Here is a 14,776-nt window from a genome sequence, read left to right on the forward strand (position 1 = left end):
TTCTAATAAACCAATATTGATCAAACTATGGATCAAATATGCCATAGCAACGAAAATATAATATATAGGAAGAATTAATATAAAAAAAGTTGATCAATTAATATATATTTTATATTCTTCGAATACTTGTGTTACACTTAACAATGATTAAATGTTTACATTTATATTATCCTACAAATGTAATTAATGAATTTTCAGAAAAGGCAATAGCATTTAAAAACTTTATGTAATTAAATTATTTTTCCTGTTCTTTAAATTAATAGAAAATGCATGTAAGAAGGCATATATAAATCGATAGCACCAGAATATATCTTTGTTAGTTACATAGAATATTTGTATCTGCTGATACAATCAATATACATCAGATTATATAGCTATGCAACATTTGATTATCAATATGTGATAACATTATATATAAGTATATAATGGGCGTTTTGCAATGAATTGAAATATTAATTATTTATATATATATATATATATATATATATATATATATATATATATATATATATATATATATATATATATGAGATTATTTCAATTCATATGGACATTGGAATATGTTTAAATTATTACTACAACGTATACTTTCAACATTAATTATATCAATTTCTATGCAACCGTAAGTTATGATAAATTTTGTAATATATTTGTATACACACATAAAAAAACTATCGTCTCCTTTGGCACATACAGTTACTTCTTCATTTATAACTGCATTTCAAAAAAACTTTTAATTATCAGTAAGTAATTAACAGATATGTGATTACAGCAATTCTCTGATAAAAAATTAACTGATAAAAGTTTTAAATGCGAGAGCAACAATATTCTTATATGTACAAATACGCATATATATTTGCATCCTTTCTATTTCGCGAAGAAAACTGCATATAAATATTAATATAAATTACTTTATATAACAATATTGATTAGAATTACGATCGTTATTGTATATTTTTGCAAATAGCGCACGTGACTATTTGATAATTTTTTAATTGTGTTAATCGTTAACGACTCCATTAGAGAACGTTACAATTTACAATAAAAGTTTCTTCAATAATTTATATAATTCGACAAGATATTATAGTTTCTTCAAATATTTAATTTATGTAATGGCTTAAAATAGCCATTTCCAGAAGATCCTAAATATTCTGGCCAGCTCTGATGTATTGAAATATTTTTGCATGTTTGATTAGGTAGCATATCCTCCGGACATACGCATTCTAGTTTCATCCTGTATATTGTCATTTGACCAAATGCGATTTTGGTATTTTCCCTATCCATTGCCTCTTGATATAATCTGTAATTAATGCCTCGCTCGGATAAACATTCGCTGATGATGTCGTCATCTTTTTTGTACTCAAGTTTATCATCTAATAATGCTTTCTTCTTGTCAATGCACTCTACATCTGCTCGAGACAAGATCAGAGATACTTCAGATGACGGTAACCAAAACGTAGGAAACACTAAATCTATCGATGTCTTTCCTTTGGATTCGATAATAGACGGTAGCAGAATACCGGTTGGTGCCTGCTTCTGAATACCATTGATATCGTTCGATTGATTGTTATTAATTTCCGAGTTTCGTTTCGTTCTTCGTTTCTGTCGTATTTTGACAACTCTATCAGTTGATGACAATATTAGTAATTGCTTCTTATTAATCTTGCCTTTACTTTGATTTTTCAGTGATTCCCGTTTAAATACTTTTTCTATACTAGCATCATCATCCGCGTCTTGGACAATATTAGGGAAACTATGCTTATAAATGTGTCTTCCCTGAGGTACGTCTACGACTTTCTTAGTAGTGGAAGTTGCATCTGGATGACCAGTGATTATTTGATTTTTAGTAACATTTGATGCTTCAGTATGTGTGTCCTCAGGCAATTCTGTATTCATATTTGTGCTCTTTATTTCTATTAATTCGCTCGTCTTTAATATATTCTGTATTGTAGTATTCTTTTCGATATTTGATTTATTGTTTGACATAATTAATGATAACTCTGGAAATTGCGAAGTTGATGTCATTGATATATTCATTATATCATCAGCTTCGTTCATTGAGTCATTCTTTTTGTTGATTTCTTCCATTTTTCTCTTTTTTTCTGTGTTAATTTCCTCATGATCTAATCGTAAATTGTGTCGCGTCGATTCAGGTGTTGAATTAATTTCTTTATGAGAAATATTTATCGAATATATATCTTTAATCACAGGAACGACACTTCTCTGTTCTCGCACTTCACCTTGCGAATAATCTACATTCTGTCCGTCTTCATTACCATTATCATTTTCGTATATACTATCATACTCTTTATCCGGCTGTACATCATCTTCCATCCATTTGTTATCCTGTTTCCATGCTTGATCTACGTTCAAATTTTCTACAGTGTCTTCGGGATTATGTTTCTTATGACTCTTAAATTCGTCGAAGTTCTCATATACCGCGTCCGAATCATATTTGCCTATCTCGAGTAGACTATCTTTGTGTTTGAAAATGTTATCTTTCCGATGATTTTTATGAACTTTTGGCGATCTCTCGGAAACGAGCGGTATGTTTGAATAAGTATCCGTGACCTTTAATCGCGAATGGGACTTCAGATTCTTCTCCTCTTCTTTTCGTAGGTCGACTGAATTATTGAACTCTACCGACTTCCAGTCCTCCGAGAAGTATAATGACAATCCAGGCGGGCCGACATGTTGACTCAAAGCTAGTAATCTCATAGTAAGTGTCGAATTGAATCTCAGGGAGCAGAGATCGGTGCGAGTTTGTGACATGAAACTCTGATCTTTTAAGAACTGATATTTTTCCTTGATTCCTTCGTAATTTAAACAGTCGGTGGACCAATGCAAAAACCAATCATTGCCAAATCCATCGACAGTGACCGATAATCCAGACATTTGCCCACTTAAACTATCCTCCATCGGTTTCTCGAGCAAAGGCTGCCCATTACGACCATCTATAACTGTAGCTACAGTGTAATAGTATGTGGATAAGCCAGTACCTATCTGATGCTTCACCATAAAGTCTGGTATATCATCGTCGTTATAATAACCGGGAATGGGAATGCTAATTACTTCGGAATTGGGAACCGTGTAATTCCAGATAGGCTCAAATGTAGTTCCATTGTATGCTATAATCGTAGAATTGAACATAGCAGCGACAATATCTTCAATTCCATCCGATGTAATATCGATTAAAATTGGTGGCAACAGCGCATTTTTGCCAGTGTTATGATTGAGCTTTTGCAATTGCTGCAACAAAAGTATTCAAAGTAGCAATTAACGCGATAATCTTTTCATATTAATAAAAGAAAATCTAACAGATCTTGTTACTACATACCAAATCACCGTAAAATATATTAGCTTGGGATACTATATATAATCCTCCGGAATCTTGTTGACTGGTTGTAGCTAGAACGAATATATTTTCTCCATCAGGGTGTACTATAATTTGCGGTGCTACGAACAATTGCTCCGTATCTGGTAAATTCATATTGCGTATGACACTGCCACTTTTACCCGATATTACAAGTACATTACTTGCTTGAATATTATCTGATTGTACAACATGTGATGCTATTACATCAGCAATACCATCGCCATCCATATCAGCTATAAATCTTGCATCATAGACATCCGAAATTATTTGCAGCTCAGAAATTAGATCTTGAAGTGGTATCTCCCATATATTGGAACCATCATGGCCATCAATAGCTTGTAGTATTCCACCACGTCCAGATATGATACAATCTTTAACTTTGTCGTTCGTCAAATCTGCATCGCAGTCAACAGAAAGTATGGAATGAGCAGTCCAATGTGTCCAGATAGATTCACCTGTTTTACCATTCAGTGCTAGTACACCGCCTAGACACGGCGTTTGATTCCCAAAATATATAGTACAGATATATTCTGTATCCATCATATCCAGACCTGAATTTATAAATCAATAATCTTTACAGTGACTGATTAAATTAATAATCAGAAAAAAATATCAATAATTCACCTTAGATTATAAAGAAACATCATGTAAATGTCAAATCAAAATCTGTAAAAGAAGCAAATAAAATAGAAATAGCCAATTACAAATCACAATGCAACATAGTATATAACACAGAAAATTATAAATTATAATATATACAAAAAGAAAGTGAAACAAAATTAAAATAATAATCACAAAAAATCATTCATTTATTTGAATTAATACTTTTTATACCTGTACTAAATCCTACAATAATATCTTCAATTCCATCAGAGTTAACATCATTACTCCTAAGAGGTGCTTCAGGTGTTAACTTTGGAAATGATCTGGCCCATAAAACACTGGACGAGAGTGAGGTACATGGAATTATCTCTGATTCATTTATAGGATTTTTTAAATCATGTGACATCCAGCTTTTCAATATAGTTAACGGCATTGGGAATATATTTGCAGTAAATATACAAACTACAATTAAGCCTAACAGCACAATCAATGCTGTAGTTCCACAGCACACTGGCACGAGAAGCATGTTATATGGGATCTTATGGTTCTCCAAGTTGCAGGGTTTTTTGCATTTTCTACGAGGTGCCATGAGAGGCTGTTTCACTCCACCATCGTCGTCTAATTTCAATCCACCGTTTCTTCCATCCCTAATAAATACTTCATCATCGATGTCGGTGAGATCATCGTCGTCGAGATTGTCTCTCACTGCCAGTTTCGGTAAAGTCGGATATACCGCTGACATGTTGTCAATCTGCAAAAATACACTCAGAAAATTAAACGAGAATTTTATATCTGTGAATTTGGACGATTAAAAATCAAGCAATGAGTTAAAATATCAGCAAAATTTTACGGAATTAGAAACATATGTACATACCTGAGGATATTCTTCCTTAAAATTCTTTAAACGCACGCAAAATTTCAACTTTTCCTGATTCTCGCACCTGTACGCTCGCCGGGCTCACTTACGCTTTCAAAAAGATATCATATGTACTGCGACGCCTATCGCGATTAAAAAATACAAATAAAACATACTTGCACGTACACATCAACACAATATTTATGCAGAAAGAAGCTCGAAAATCCTCAAAGCAGCCATCTCAGCATTCCCGGCTTTTTTCATGGTACCATCGAAACCATAGGTATAAGAGGTCTGTTCACGTTGAATGAAATTCTCAAATACAATATTTTTACACTAAAATGAGATAGATACATATTTGGCCTTGAAAAGAGAGAAAGCGAAGATGTCGAGTGCAAAAAGTGCAAGCAACACGAACAGATCTAAGGTAACATACCCAAAGGGCTGGTATTCATGGTTCATTTTTATTTCAAGACAGTCTTCAGTAGTATCTTAAGATTATAGCCCTCTAATTGGTTCGTGACTTTTTAAGATTGATCTTAAATATGATTGACTTAAGACGGTCTTAAATATAAAAATCCGACTATGAATACAATTGGTTTATAAACCTTAGCCTTTTAATACAATTGGTTTATAAAGCTTGGATATCGACAAGCGATATCCAATAAAAGCTCTGCTTTTTTTCACATGACGATGTAAAGCAGAGCTCTTATTGGATATCGCTCGTCGCTCATCGCTCATCGCGTCCAGTGTGCACTGTACAGTAGCCAGTTAAGCCAGCAGGCATTAAGTATTTCATATTTTATTTGCTCAGTCAGCGCCGTTAGCGTCAACGTGATCAGCGGTTGGCGTCGTGTACAATAGTGTGATCAAGTTGAGTTGAGTGTGGTACGGTGCCGGTGACGTTGGGTGAGTGTTGGTTAAAGTCGACGGTGAGACGTCGCCAGAATGGGTCCCGTATTTTATGTCATCTACGTCGCATTGTTGTCCACGTACGCGAGCGCGAGCGTAGACACGAATACGCGGCGGACGAAGGGCAGCCTGGTGGAACAACTGAACGAGGATAACTGGAATCTTATGCTTACTGGAGAGTGGATGATTGAGTTGTAAGTGCGACCGTGCACGTCGACATCGTTGTGGTTAATGCCGTGTCAAAAAATGCCCGAATTTGTTCGTCCTTGACGATTGTCATTAAGATTTTACAGGATTAAAAGGCTTTAAATAATTTCAAGAATTTAAAATGATATAACTTGTATAAAAAAGAATAAATATTAAATTTATTTTAAAAATAATCAAATGTAACAAAATGAAATTTGCAAATGTAATATGAAGAAAATGAAATTGTTTGACGTTTTTGTATAAAATAGCAATTGCTACAATAATCGAGACACACATTAACAGCTAATGGTAAATTCAAATGTAATGTATTTTTTGTATTTTAACATACTTTACAGAAAAAGCTAAATTATTTTTACTCATCAAAATCTTTGTTATCTAAATAATCACTGGGTTTAATAGTCTCACTGTCAGCTATAAAGGGATATAATTGAATGAATTCAATAGATAGAAGTATTCTTGTAAAGAATATGGAATATAAAGTCATAGTTAGATTTACTCTTTATCAATATATTTTGTAGTTGATAGCATTGTCTGAAAGCTTATACAATTAAACTAAGTTTTACAATTATATATATATATATATGTGTGTGTGTGTGTGTGTGTGTGTGTGTGTGTGTGTGTATGTATGTGTGTGTGTGTGTATTAAAATCTAAAAAATAATGTCTATAATAATGTTTAGAATTTAATATATTATTTATTAGTTATGCACCATGGTGTCCAGCTTGTAAAGCACTTGAACCAGTCTGGGAGGATCTTGCATCATCCAAAAAGAATTTAAATATCAATGTTGGAAAGATAGACGTGACAGATTCTCCAGGTCTTAGTGGCAGATTTTTGGTTACAGCTTTGCCTACCATATATCAGTAAGTATACAATTATACTAATAATTTATTTTGCTATATATATACAAAATTATGTTAATATGCAGAATTATGTTAATATTATATATATATATATATATATTAACATAATTATTTTTTAATTGCAAATTAATTTATATTAAATTTTATGACTATGTATCTTAGAATTAATTTTTTATTTCCTAGTGTAAACAATGGAATATTTAGGCAGTATAAGAGCCCGAGAGATATATCATCGTTGATCGAATTTGTATCTGAAAAGACATGGACGAAAGTGGATCCGATATCTAGTTGGAAAAATCCAACTTCATTCCATATGTCATTTTTAAGTCAATTTTTTAAGTTATCCCAAATGTTACGTGTAAGTTACATACACATATGCATGTACACACACACATACACACACACACACAAATAATATTACCGTTTATTGTAAAAATTTCAATGAAACATTACTATTTTCACTCAGAATATCCACAATCAACTTTTGGAAGATGTTGGACTACCTGTGTGGGGTAGTTACTTAATTTTTGCTGCTGCAACAGTTGTTTTAGGCACAATATTAGGACTGGTAGGAATAATATATTTTATAATTATATGATACATAAAATTTATATATCTAACAAACAGATGATGTTAACTGTATTTGTGATTGTAGCTTGTTGTGTGTTTGATTGACTTCTTTTTCCCACAAAAACCGGCACAGCAACAAGGCAAGAAGAAACAGACTAGTGCAACAGACAGTCCTATTCAAGAAAAAAATTCAGACGAGGATGAAATTGCAGAAAACATTGGGGATGATTTAATAGATGAAGAAGAATCTGAAACAGAGGAGCCTGAAACGAAGGAATCTGAAGCAAAGGAATCTGAAACAAAAGAATCTGAGATGAATGAAGTAGAAACGAGTGAGAAAGATAAAGACAGTAAAGCTGATACCAGTAGTCCTAATATTCGCAAGCGTAAGCCACGCAAGGCTGACTAGAGATATTAATTCGTTTGATGTAAATATTCAGCAAACATAAATTAATTGTGACTAGCCCTTGGTGGTATTCTCCCAAAGTCATTCCTGTGCATTGAAATGCGTCAATGCAACATACTATTGTTATTTCACATCTCAAAATATGGATAAGTGATATGGGTTATCCAAGGGAACGATTCATAGATGTTTGCCGTTTCTTGTATGTTAAAAATTCCAATGAATGAAAATTTCAAAATATCATTGCCTATAAAAATTTTCTTATCTACAAATACATTTTGAAAATGCAAATGTATACTTCAGGTATTATTCAATAAAATTTTAGAATCTTGCAGGCGTTCCTGCTGTGTCAAATGTTCTCAGGGCTTAATAGTTTCGTTGAAGCAATGAGAATATATAAATATGTTGAAAGAACTTTCAAGATCGTGACAGATACGTTTCAGATATTTTAACAAGATTATTATACGGTGAAAATTTTTGATATAGCAAAAAATGTTTGATTATATTTACTTTTTGCATACATTTTCTATAAAACGTTTGAGACTGCAGAGTAAAGGCTTATAAATTTAAATATTTGTATGAACATTTTTTTCTTTAATGAAGAATAAGTTTAAAAAATATTTGATATTATTTTTCAAATATTGATGTTTCATAGTGATGAAAGAAAGAAAAAAATACTGAAATCATAAGTGTAATAATATAAATGTGTCTAATTTTTAGGAATTAGGAAAAGAACTATAATAGCATTTATAGTTCTTTTACTTTCTTTAAGGTTACACTTTACAAGATCATTTATAAATCTATTTATTAATTATTATATAGTTGATTTATAAAAATATTCAAATTTCTACTTACAATTTCTTTTCTTCGATTATATTTAAAAAAAATATTTGAAAGTAGCAAAGAATGAATTGAAAACTACTTAAGAATAATTATTACTTTTATAAGACTTATATATGCACACATATTTTTCAAGTTTAAATATACATAATACTTCGCAATTAGAGTCATTTAACATATAATCACGCATTTATTTATATAAGAGGAAAATTGTAGGTCTTTTCATAAAAGCTGATAATCTAATTAAAATATTAATATAATATATTAATAGCTGATGTTTATTGTTATTGCAGGCATTAGGGATTGTCATTGCGTTGTTTCTTGGTGCATTTGGGAAGACATTGTTAACACTATTTGTGTCATTCTATACTTGTTTTGTGCCTAAACTATGAAGATAGAATGACAAAATAGCGCTAATAGTGTCTCCTCAAATGCATTTTTCGATAGCATTATTATGATTAAATTTGTAGTCTTTATTATGATCACACAATTGGTAGGATCTTAATTTGTCCTTACTCATTATCAATTGTTTGTCACCGAGCGTCCCGTAAAGACCATAACAACGCTTAAGAGTAGATTCCTGAAATCATTTTAAGACGAAAATTTTAATACCAAAATATTGAGGCCATAATAGTTTTTTTACTATAATCATTTAGCGAATCATATTGTTTAAAGTTGTTCAGATGTGGTTGGTATTTTACACTACCGACACCCGAATCTCACAAACTTTAAGTGATTCACTAACTTTATATATTTAGTCCGAAATCACATGAAAACAGTAAAGTCAAATCTGATGAACTCGCAATTTTTAATTCTGTTAATTTTATTATATAACTGATTAACCAAACTATTATAACAAACTCAATGATAGACGAGTATTGAAGTATAATGAAAAAAATGTGATGAAAAATGAAGATAGAGAGATTTGAAGTAAGAAAGATAACGCATTAGATTAGATAACAATATAGAACTTGTTAACTATAGGAAAGAAGATGACCCTTGATCCTAATATTATTAACTTTTGAATTTAGAACTGGTAATTTTATATTGTTTTAATATGGTTAATGAAAATTTTCGTCTCAAAATGATCTTAGGAATCTATCCTTAAGTATTATTACGATCTTTATGAGACATCCACAACGGAATATTTTGTATACTGATTTTTCTGTACGAACCTAATGTTATTCTTTCTTTCTCTATCCTAATAAATTATAAAAATTTCCATCATGATCCATATGAAATTCATGATGGATTTAGCATAGAAAGTGAGTAGCATTACTTTTTGCAATAAAACTTGAATTACATTTTTATAAAGGCCTACTTTAGCTTGCTACGTTTTCAAGCTTGACTTAACTAACATTTATGTAGTATGAAAAAAGATCTTTATTTAGAAAGAACACATAGCTATCTCTAAAAAGTTTCTTTCATTTTATTGCAAGTATACGCAACCTTACTTGGAATATGAATAAATGCAAAGCCTTTATCCTTAAATGAGTACGATTATTGAATATTGCTTACATTTTCATTTTTTGTGTATGTATTAGGTCATTTAAAAAGTATCTGGTTTTTCAATTTTTGAATAAAAAAACCGCGGATACTTTTTAAATGATTCAATATTTGATAATGATGATTTTTAATGAATTTTTGTTTTTATTATATTATAACAATGTCTTCCTCATATAATTTTCAATATATATATATATATATATATATATATATATATATATATATTTGATTAAAATTTCTTCGATAACAATGTCACTTATACATATTATAATATAAAATTTTTGTTATTTAATACTATCTTATATTGATATAATATCGAACTTTTATTATTTTGTTCTAGATTCAAATCGAATTTTCTGCTTTACTGAATACATTTATATTTAAGTTTTTAATTATTCATCTTCTGATAAATAGGATAAATGTCATTAATTATTAATATCAAGAAACAATCAATGTGAAACTAAAAATAAAATCATTGTAATATTTACTGCCTGATAGTATTAATAAATACAATTTAAATTAATGATTCTTTTTTAAATATCCATCTTGATCCTATTTATATCAAAATATGTGATCGTGCTAGTAATTATTATATATTTATAAATATATATACATATTTATTTATATATTTATCAAATAAGTAAAAAAGAGTATCAAATATATGTCTAAGTTTATCAATACCTTGTGCTCTATATAATATTTTTCTTCATAAAATGAAAAAAATTGAATTCTTTTATTTCTGTGAAAAGTAAGACAAAAATTTTCATAATAAACATTAAATATTTAAGCGTCCGCATGATTAGTGTTCAAAAGTCACTGAAAAAAGATCGAAGTCTTCGGATTTCTGTATCCTAATCAATTAACGGACTTAAAAAATGTGTATACTCATGGAGAGCGATTATGTAACTTTATCCTTTATCCGGAAACGTAAAAAGTTTACGCAATTGCAGCTCATTTGAAAGTAGCGGTTAGCTATTACATATGACGGATTTCGGCAATCAATCAAAAGTTTCTACGTACAAACATATTTGTTACTTTCATCATGGCACCAGAGAGAAACCTCTGATCACTATCTCTCCTATGGATAGTCAACACGCTATCCTGAGGATTTAGTATAGAAACGAACCACATCTACTTTTGACGATTTTATCGATAGTGTCAGAAAATGTATATAGTCACATAGTTCCCATACTGAAAATGAATGTACTGGCGATAGTGTATGTGTAGAGGTAATTTCCACGGTAAAGGTTTTCACGGTAAAGGAAAAAGGTCAGCATGACCCCTCTTAAACCGGTTTTATATTATTTGCAAGCTTGTTGCGACAGCCAATCTGAAGCTTGCATTTTGAAATCAACGCTTCATATTGGCTATCGCAACAAACTTGCGACGGCTTGCAACTAATGTAGAACCGGCTTTAGGTTTCTCTCTGGTGTCAGAGACTCTGCATAATAATAGGAAGAAGGAATAGAGAACAGAGAATAAGAATTTCAACCAATATCAAAAACTGTGTATTCCACAATACATGATTTCTGATAGGTTGAAATTCTTATTCTTTGTTCTCTGTTCCCTGTTTCTTTTATTGTGCGAAGCTCTTCACTAAAGGCTAAAGGCACCAATGAGATACTATTAAAGACTGTCAACCTTGGGCAAATTTTCGGTGGTATAAAAAGAACCCCAAGAGCTCGAAAGTAATTGAAGAATGCTGACATTATCGACAATTGATATAAATTTGCTATTATATTAACATAAATATTTGGCTCATACATTATTAAATTCATGATTTTTTATTACATAAATGTTCCAGAAATAAATGCAAAATTATATCCTATATATTCCAGAAAAATTACAATTTTTTTCTCTGCAGTTATCATCTCTATTGATAATCAAACTTTGATGATAACACTGAAATCACAATTTTAAAGAAGTATATCGAATATTATTGAGTTCTAAATGCATAAATACGTCTACTAAACTAATAAACCCTAAAATTAATACAATATTATCAGTTTTTTAACTTTTAATTACTTCAATATTCACAAGGACGCGAACTCCCGTTAAGGATGTCGGTCTTTAGTATCTCGTTGGTGCTAAGGCGTCACACTTTCAGTAGCGACATTTCTATATATGGTTAAGAAGTGCCTTGAATTGTAAAATAGCGAGTTCAAGTTATTATTCAAGTCAAGTTATTACTGAAGGTATTTATCCAACAGACCTTGCTCAGCTACTTCAATTTTTATGAAATTATGCTCGTTTGAAGAATCTGATTTTTTATCAGATTTTTTAAAAATGTGGTTCTGCCCAGCGAAGCAAGATATTAGTCATAGAAGTTTACCACTATTGAGGTTACAAAACCTGTCATGTCATAATCGACAATAATCTCGCTTCGCGAGGCAGAGTCAAATTTTTTTGTCAGATTCATTCGTTTCGTATAAAAAGACGTCAAATGAGTCTAATTTCATCAAAATTAGAATTGAAAGAAGTTCTGGATAAATATCTTTTAATCATATTTAGTTGTATTATTAATATATTTATTTATATTTAATGTTAATATATTTATTTGATATTTAATATTATCGACACAGTATATATATATATATATATATATATATATATATATACAAAAAGCTGTTTCGCATTGTAATTTGTTGTATCTCCTTTATGATAAGAAAATAATGAACACAGAAGGTATTTACAAATTTTTACACCATTTTTTCAAATTGACAGCAATATGGAGGCTGTACTTCAACAGAAAGTCATAGAAGTTGCCAATCATGTTGAGCAGCAATTGGATGCAGAATTAGACAAGTTAGATAATTTTGATATCAATGATTATGAAAAAATACGTGCAAATAGACTGAATGAGCTCAAACGAATGCAAAAACAGAAGCAGGATTGGCTAGTTTCGGTAACGTGCCTTGACATGTTTATTTGTTTCAGAATATTTAATAGAATTCTTAAATATTGTACACATTAGGAACATGTATTAGGTCATTTAAAAAGTGTCCGTGGTTTTTTGTTCAATTTTTGAATGAAAAAACCACGGATATTTTTTAAATGATCCAATATAAATTAAATATAAAACCTATATAAATTTATGTCAAATCGTAATATAATTTATACAAAATAATACATAATAAAATATGTATAACTTTATATTGTTACAGGGTCATGGAGAATATGCCGAGTTATATGATGAGAAAGAATTCTTCGAAGTATCTAAAAAGTCAGAGAATATAGTTTGCTTATTTTATAAAGATGATTCTCCACGATGTAAAATAGTGGATCATCATTTCAAAATTCTTGCAAAGAAACACATTGAAGCAAGATTTTGTAAATTAAATGTTGAAAGATGTCCCTTTTTGACTGGTATTATTGAAACATCTTTCTGTTATTTTTAGCAATATGAAGTGTATTTAACTCTATTAGTAATATTTATGTATTACAGAACGGTTACGTATTAGAATTATACCTACAATTGCGCTAATTGTGAATAGCAAAACCAAGGATTATATTGTGGGCTTTACGGAATTAGGAAACTGTGACAATTTCTCTACAGAAACATTGCAGTGCCGTCTTGCACAATCTGGTGTGATCAATTATGATGATGATCTGGAATCATCAGAAACTGGCAAGAAGCCATTTATATTTAGACCTTCAAAACCCAAGACCATCAAGGGACGCAACTCAGATGACTCTGATGATGACTGCATCTAGATATAAAAGATTTATGTATATTTATTTGAAATATCTAACAAATATAACTTTGATGTGGACTTTCGAAATTAAAAACAATCAGGAATCAAACAAAGCAAATGAAAGTACAGCGCGGCGTAATTTATTAACAATACGCAAATAATATAAAAACTTTTATTGATTTATTTTAATATCATCTATATTAATTGAACTTTCCAACTTTTTTTGGAGTCTCTTTGAAGTACATTTTGATGTAACGATGATACAAATTCTATAATTAATCGATGTGTAAGGCCTTCAAAGAGAATCGAAATTCATTTAACATGGATAACATGAAAATAAATCAATAAATAAATCAGTAAAAATTTTATATTACTAATTCTGCATCAACCATATTATATTCTTATTTGCCTTGTTTAAATCCTATTCATACTTATTTGCATTTTTCTTATGTATTATAAACTTGAGCATTATTTTTGTTTCATTTAATATATAATAAGTTTTTTTACAATAAAGTTAACAAATAAATTTTATATTTTAATACTTGGATGTATTTAGTTTTTTAACCATAATTCTCTATACTATACATTTTAAATTATATTTAAATTAAAATATTTTAATAATAAATAATCGAAAGATTATAAACAATCAAAGATGTTAATATAATATTTATGTAACATCTCTCATTTAAACAAAATAAATTATTTAGTTATATTGTAAATATATATTTCATAATTTGAGAAATATATACTTTATTATAATTTCTTGCATGTCATTTGTAAGTAAAGAGATTTGCCATTTGTAAGTAAGGAAGAGCTATCAATAGAGAATTTAAAAAAATAAAATAATCGCATTTAAACTTATAAAAATGGACAGAAATTATTTTTTATTTCTCATAAATCAAGAAATAGTAAAAAATAAGTGAAGTGAAAACATGGAAACATTAT

The 14,776-nt window shown here is 29.9% G+C and overlaps 3 protein-coding genes across 5 annotated transcripts; 2 read left to right on the forward strand and 1 right to left on the reverse strand.

Annotated features, from left to right (window-relative positions):
• Nucleotides 1-89: 89 nt before the first annotated feature.
• Nucleotides 90-5,174, reverse strand: LOC105149067 (Uncharacterized protein KIAA1467-like protein). 2 transcript variants are annotated; one of them, XM_011061217.2, is made up of 4 exons: nt 4,854-5,174; nt 4,211-4,730; nt 3,338-3,927; nt 90-3,249 (listed from the first exon to the last, which is right to left on the reverse strand). In XM_011061217.2, exons 2-4 carry the CDS (start codon nt 4,719-4,721, stop codon nt 1,093-1,095), a joined length of 3,258 nt encoding a protein of 1,085 aa, XP_011059519.1. In that variant the 5' UTR covers nt 4,722-4,730; nt 4,854-5,174; the 3' UTR covers nt 90-1,092. The 2 variants fall into 2 exon arrangements, with proteins under 2 accessions (XP_011059519.1, XP_011059528.1); XM_011061226.2 differs by lacking the exon at nt 4,854-5,174 and adding an exon at nt 4,001-4,042 and having other exon boundaries at nt 4,211-4,305.
• Nucleotides 5,175-5,587: 413 nt separating this feature from the next.
• On the forward strand, nt 5,588-10,659 carry LOC105151418 (thioredoxin-related transmembrane protein 1). Of its 2 annotated transcripts, none has more exons than XM_087403799.1 (5): nt 5,588-5,941; nt 6,656-6,817; nt 7,001-7,175; nt 7,284-7,385; nt 7,521-10,659. In XM_087403799.1, the coding sequence occupies exons 1-5, from the start codon at nt 5,784-5,786 to the stop codon at nt 7,794-7,796; spliced, it is 873 nt and encodes a 290-aa protein (XP_087259925.1). In that variant the 5' UTR covers nt 5,588-5,783; the 3' UTR covers nt 7,797-10,659. The 2 variants fall into 2 exon arrangements, with proteins under 2 accessions (XP_087259925.1, XP_087259924.1); XM_087403798.1 differs by having other exon boundaries at nt 5,592-5,941; nt 7,473-10,659.
• A 1,480-nt stretch (nt 10,660-12,139) lies between these two features.
• Nucleotides 12,140-14,372, forward strand: LOC105149060 (phosducin-like protein 3). Its single transcript, XM_011061205.2, has 4 exons — nt 12,140-12,331; nt 12,861-13,041; nt 13,301-13,502; nt 13,582-14,372. The coding sequence occupies exons 2-4, from the start codon at nt 12,865-12,867 to the stop codon at nt 13,848-13,850; spliced, it is 648 nt and encodes a 215-aa protein (XP_011059507.1). The 5' UTR covers nt 12,140-12,331; nt 12,861-12,864; the 3' UTR covers nt 13,851-14,372.
• The last annotated feature ends 404 nt before the right edge of the window (nt 14,373-14,776 follow it).

Source organism: Acromyrmex echinatior, chromosome 3, assembly GCF_024713525.1.
Source record: "Acromyrmex echinatior isolate Ae372 chromosome 3, ASM2471352v2, whole genome shotgun sequence".
Taxonomy (NCBI): domain Eukaryota; kingdom Metazoa; phylum Arthropoda; class Insecta; order Hymenoptera; family Formicidae; genus Acromyrmex; species Acromyrmex echinatior.

Coding starts and splice junctions, on each gene's coding strand:
- LOC105149067 (XM_011061217.2), bottom strand. CDS start 4,721: ATGTCAGCGGTATATCCGACTTTACCGAAACTGGCAGTGAGAGACAAT. Junction 3,928..4,210: donor TATTGTAGGATTTAGTACAG/GTATAAAAAGTA, acceptor TTATAAATTCAG/GTCTGGATATGATGGATACA. Junction 3,250..3,337: donor ATATATTTTACGGTGATTTG/GTATGTAGTAAC, acceptor CTTTTGTTGCAG/CAATTGCAAAAGCTCAATCA.
- LOC105151418 (XM_087403798.1), top strand. CDS start 5,784: ATGGGTCCCGTATTTTATGTCATCTACGTCGCATTGTTGTCCACGTAC. Junction 6,818..7,000: donor GCTTTGCCTACCATATATCA/GTAAGTATACAA, acceptor TTTATTTCCTAG/TGTAAACAATGGAATATTTA. Junction 7,176..7,283: donor AGTTATCCCAAATGTTACGT/GTAAGTTACATA, acceptor ATTTTCACTCAG/AATATCCACAATCAACTTTT.
- LOC105149060 (XM_011061205.2), top strand. CDS start 12,865: ATGGAGGCTGTACTTCAACAGAAAGTCATAGAAGTTGCCAATCATGTT. Junction 13,042..13,300: donor AGCAGGATTGGCTAGTTTCG/GTAACGTGCCTT, acceptor ATATTGTTACAG/GGTCATGGAGAATATGCCGA. Junction 13,503..13,581: donor AAGATGTCCCTTTTTGACTG/GTATTATTGAAA, acceptor TATGTATTACAG/AACGGTTACGTATTAGAATT.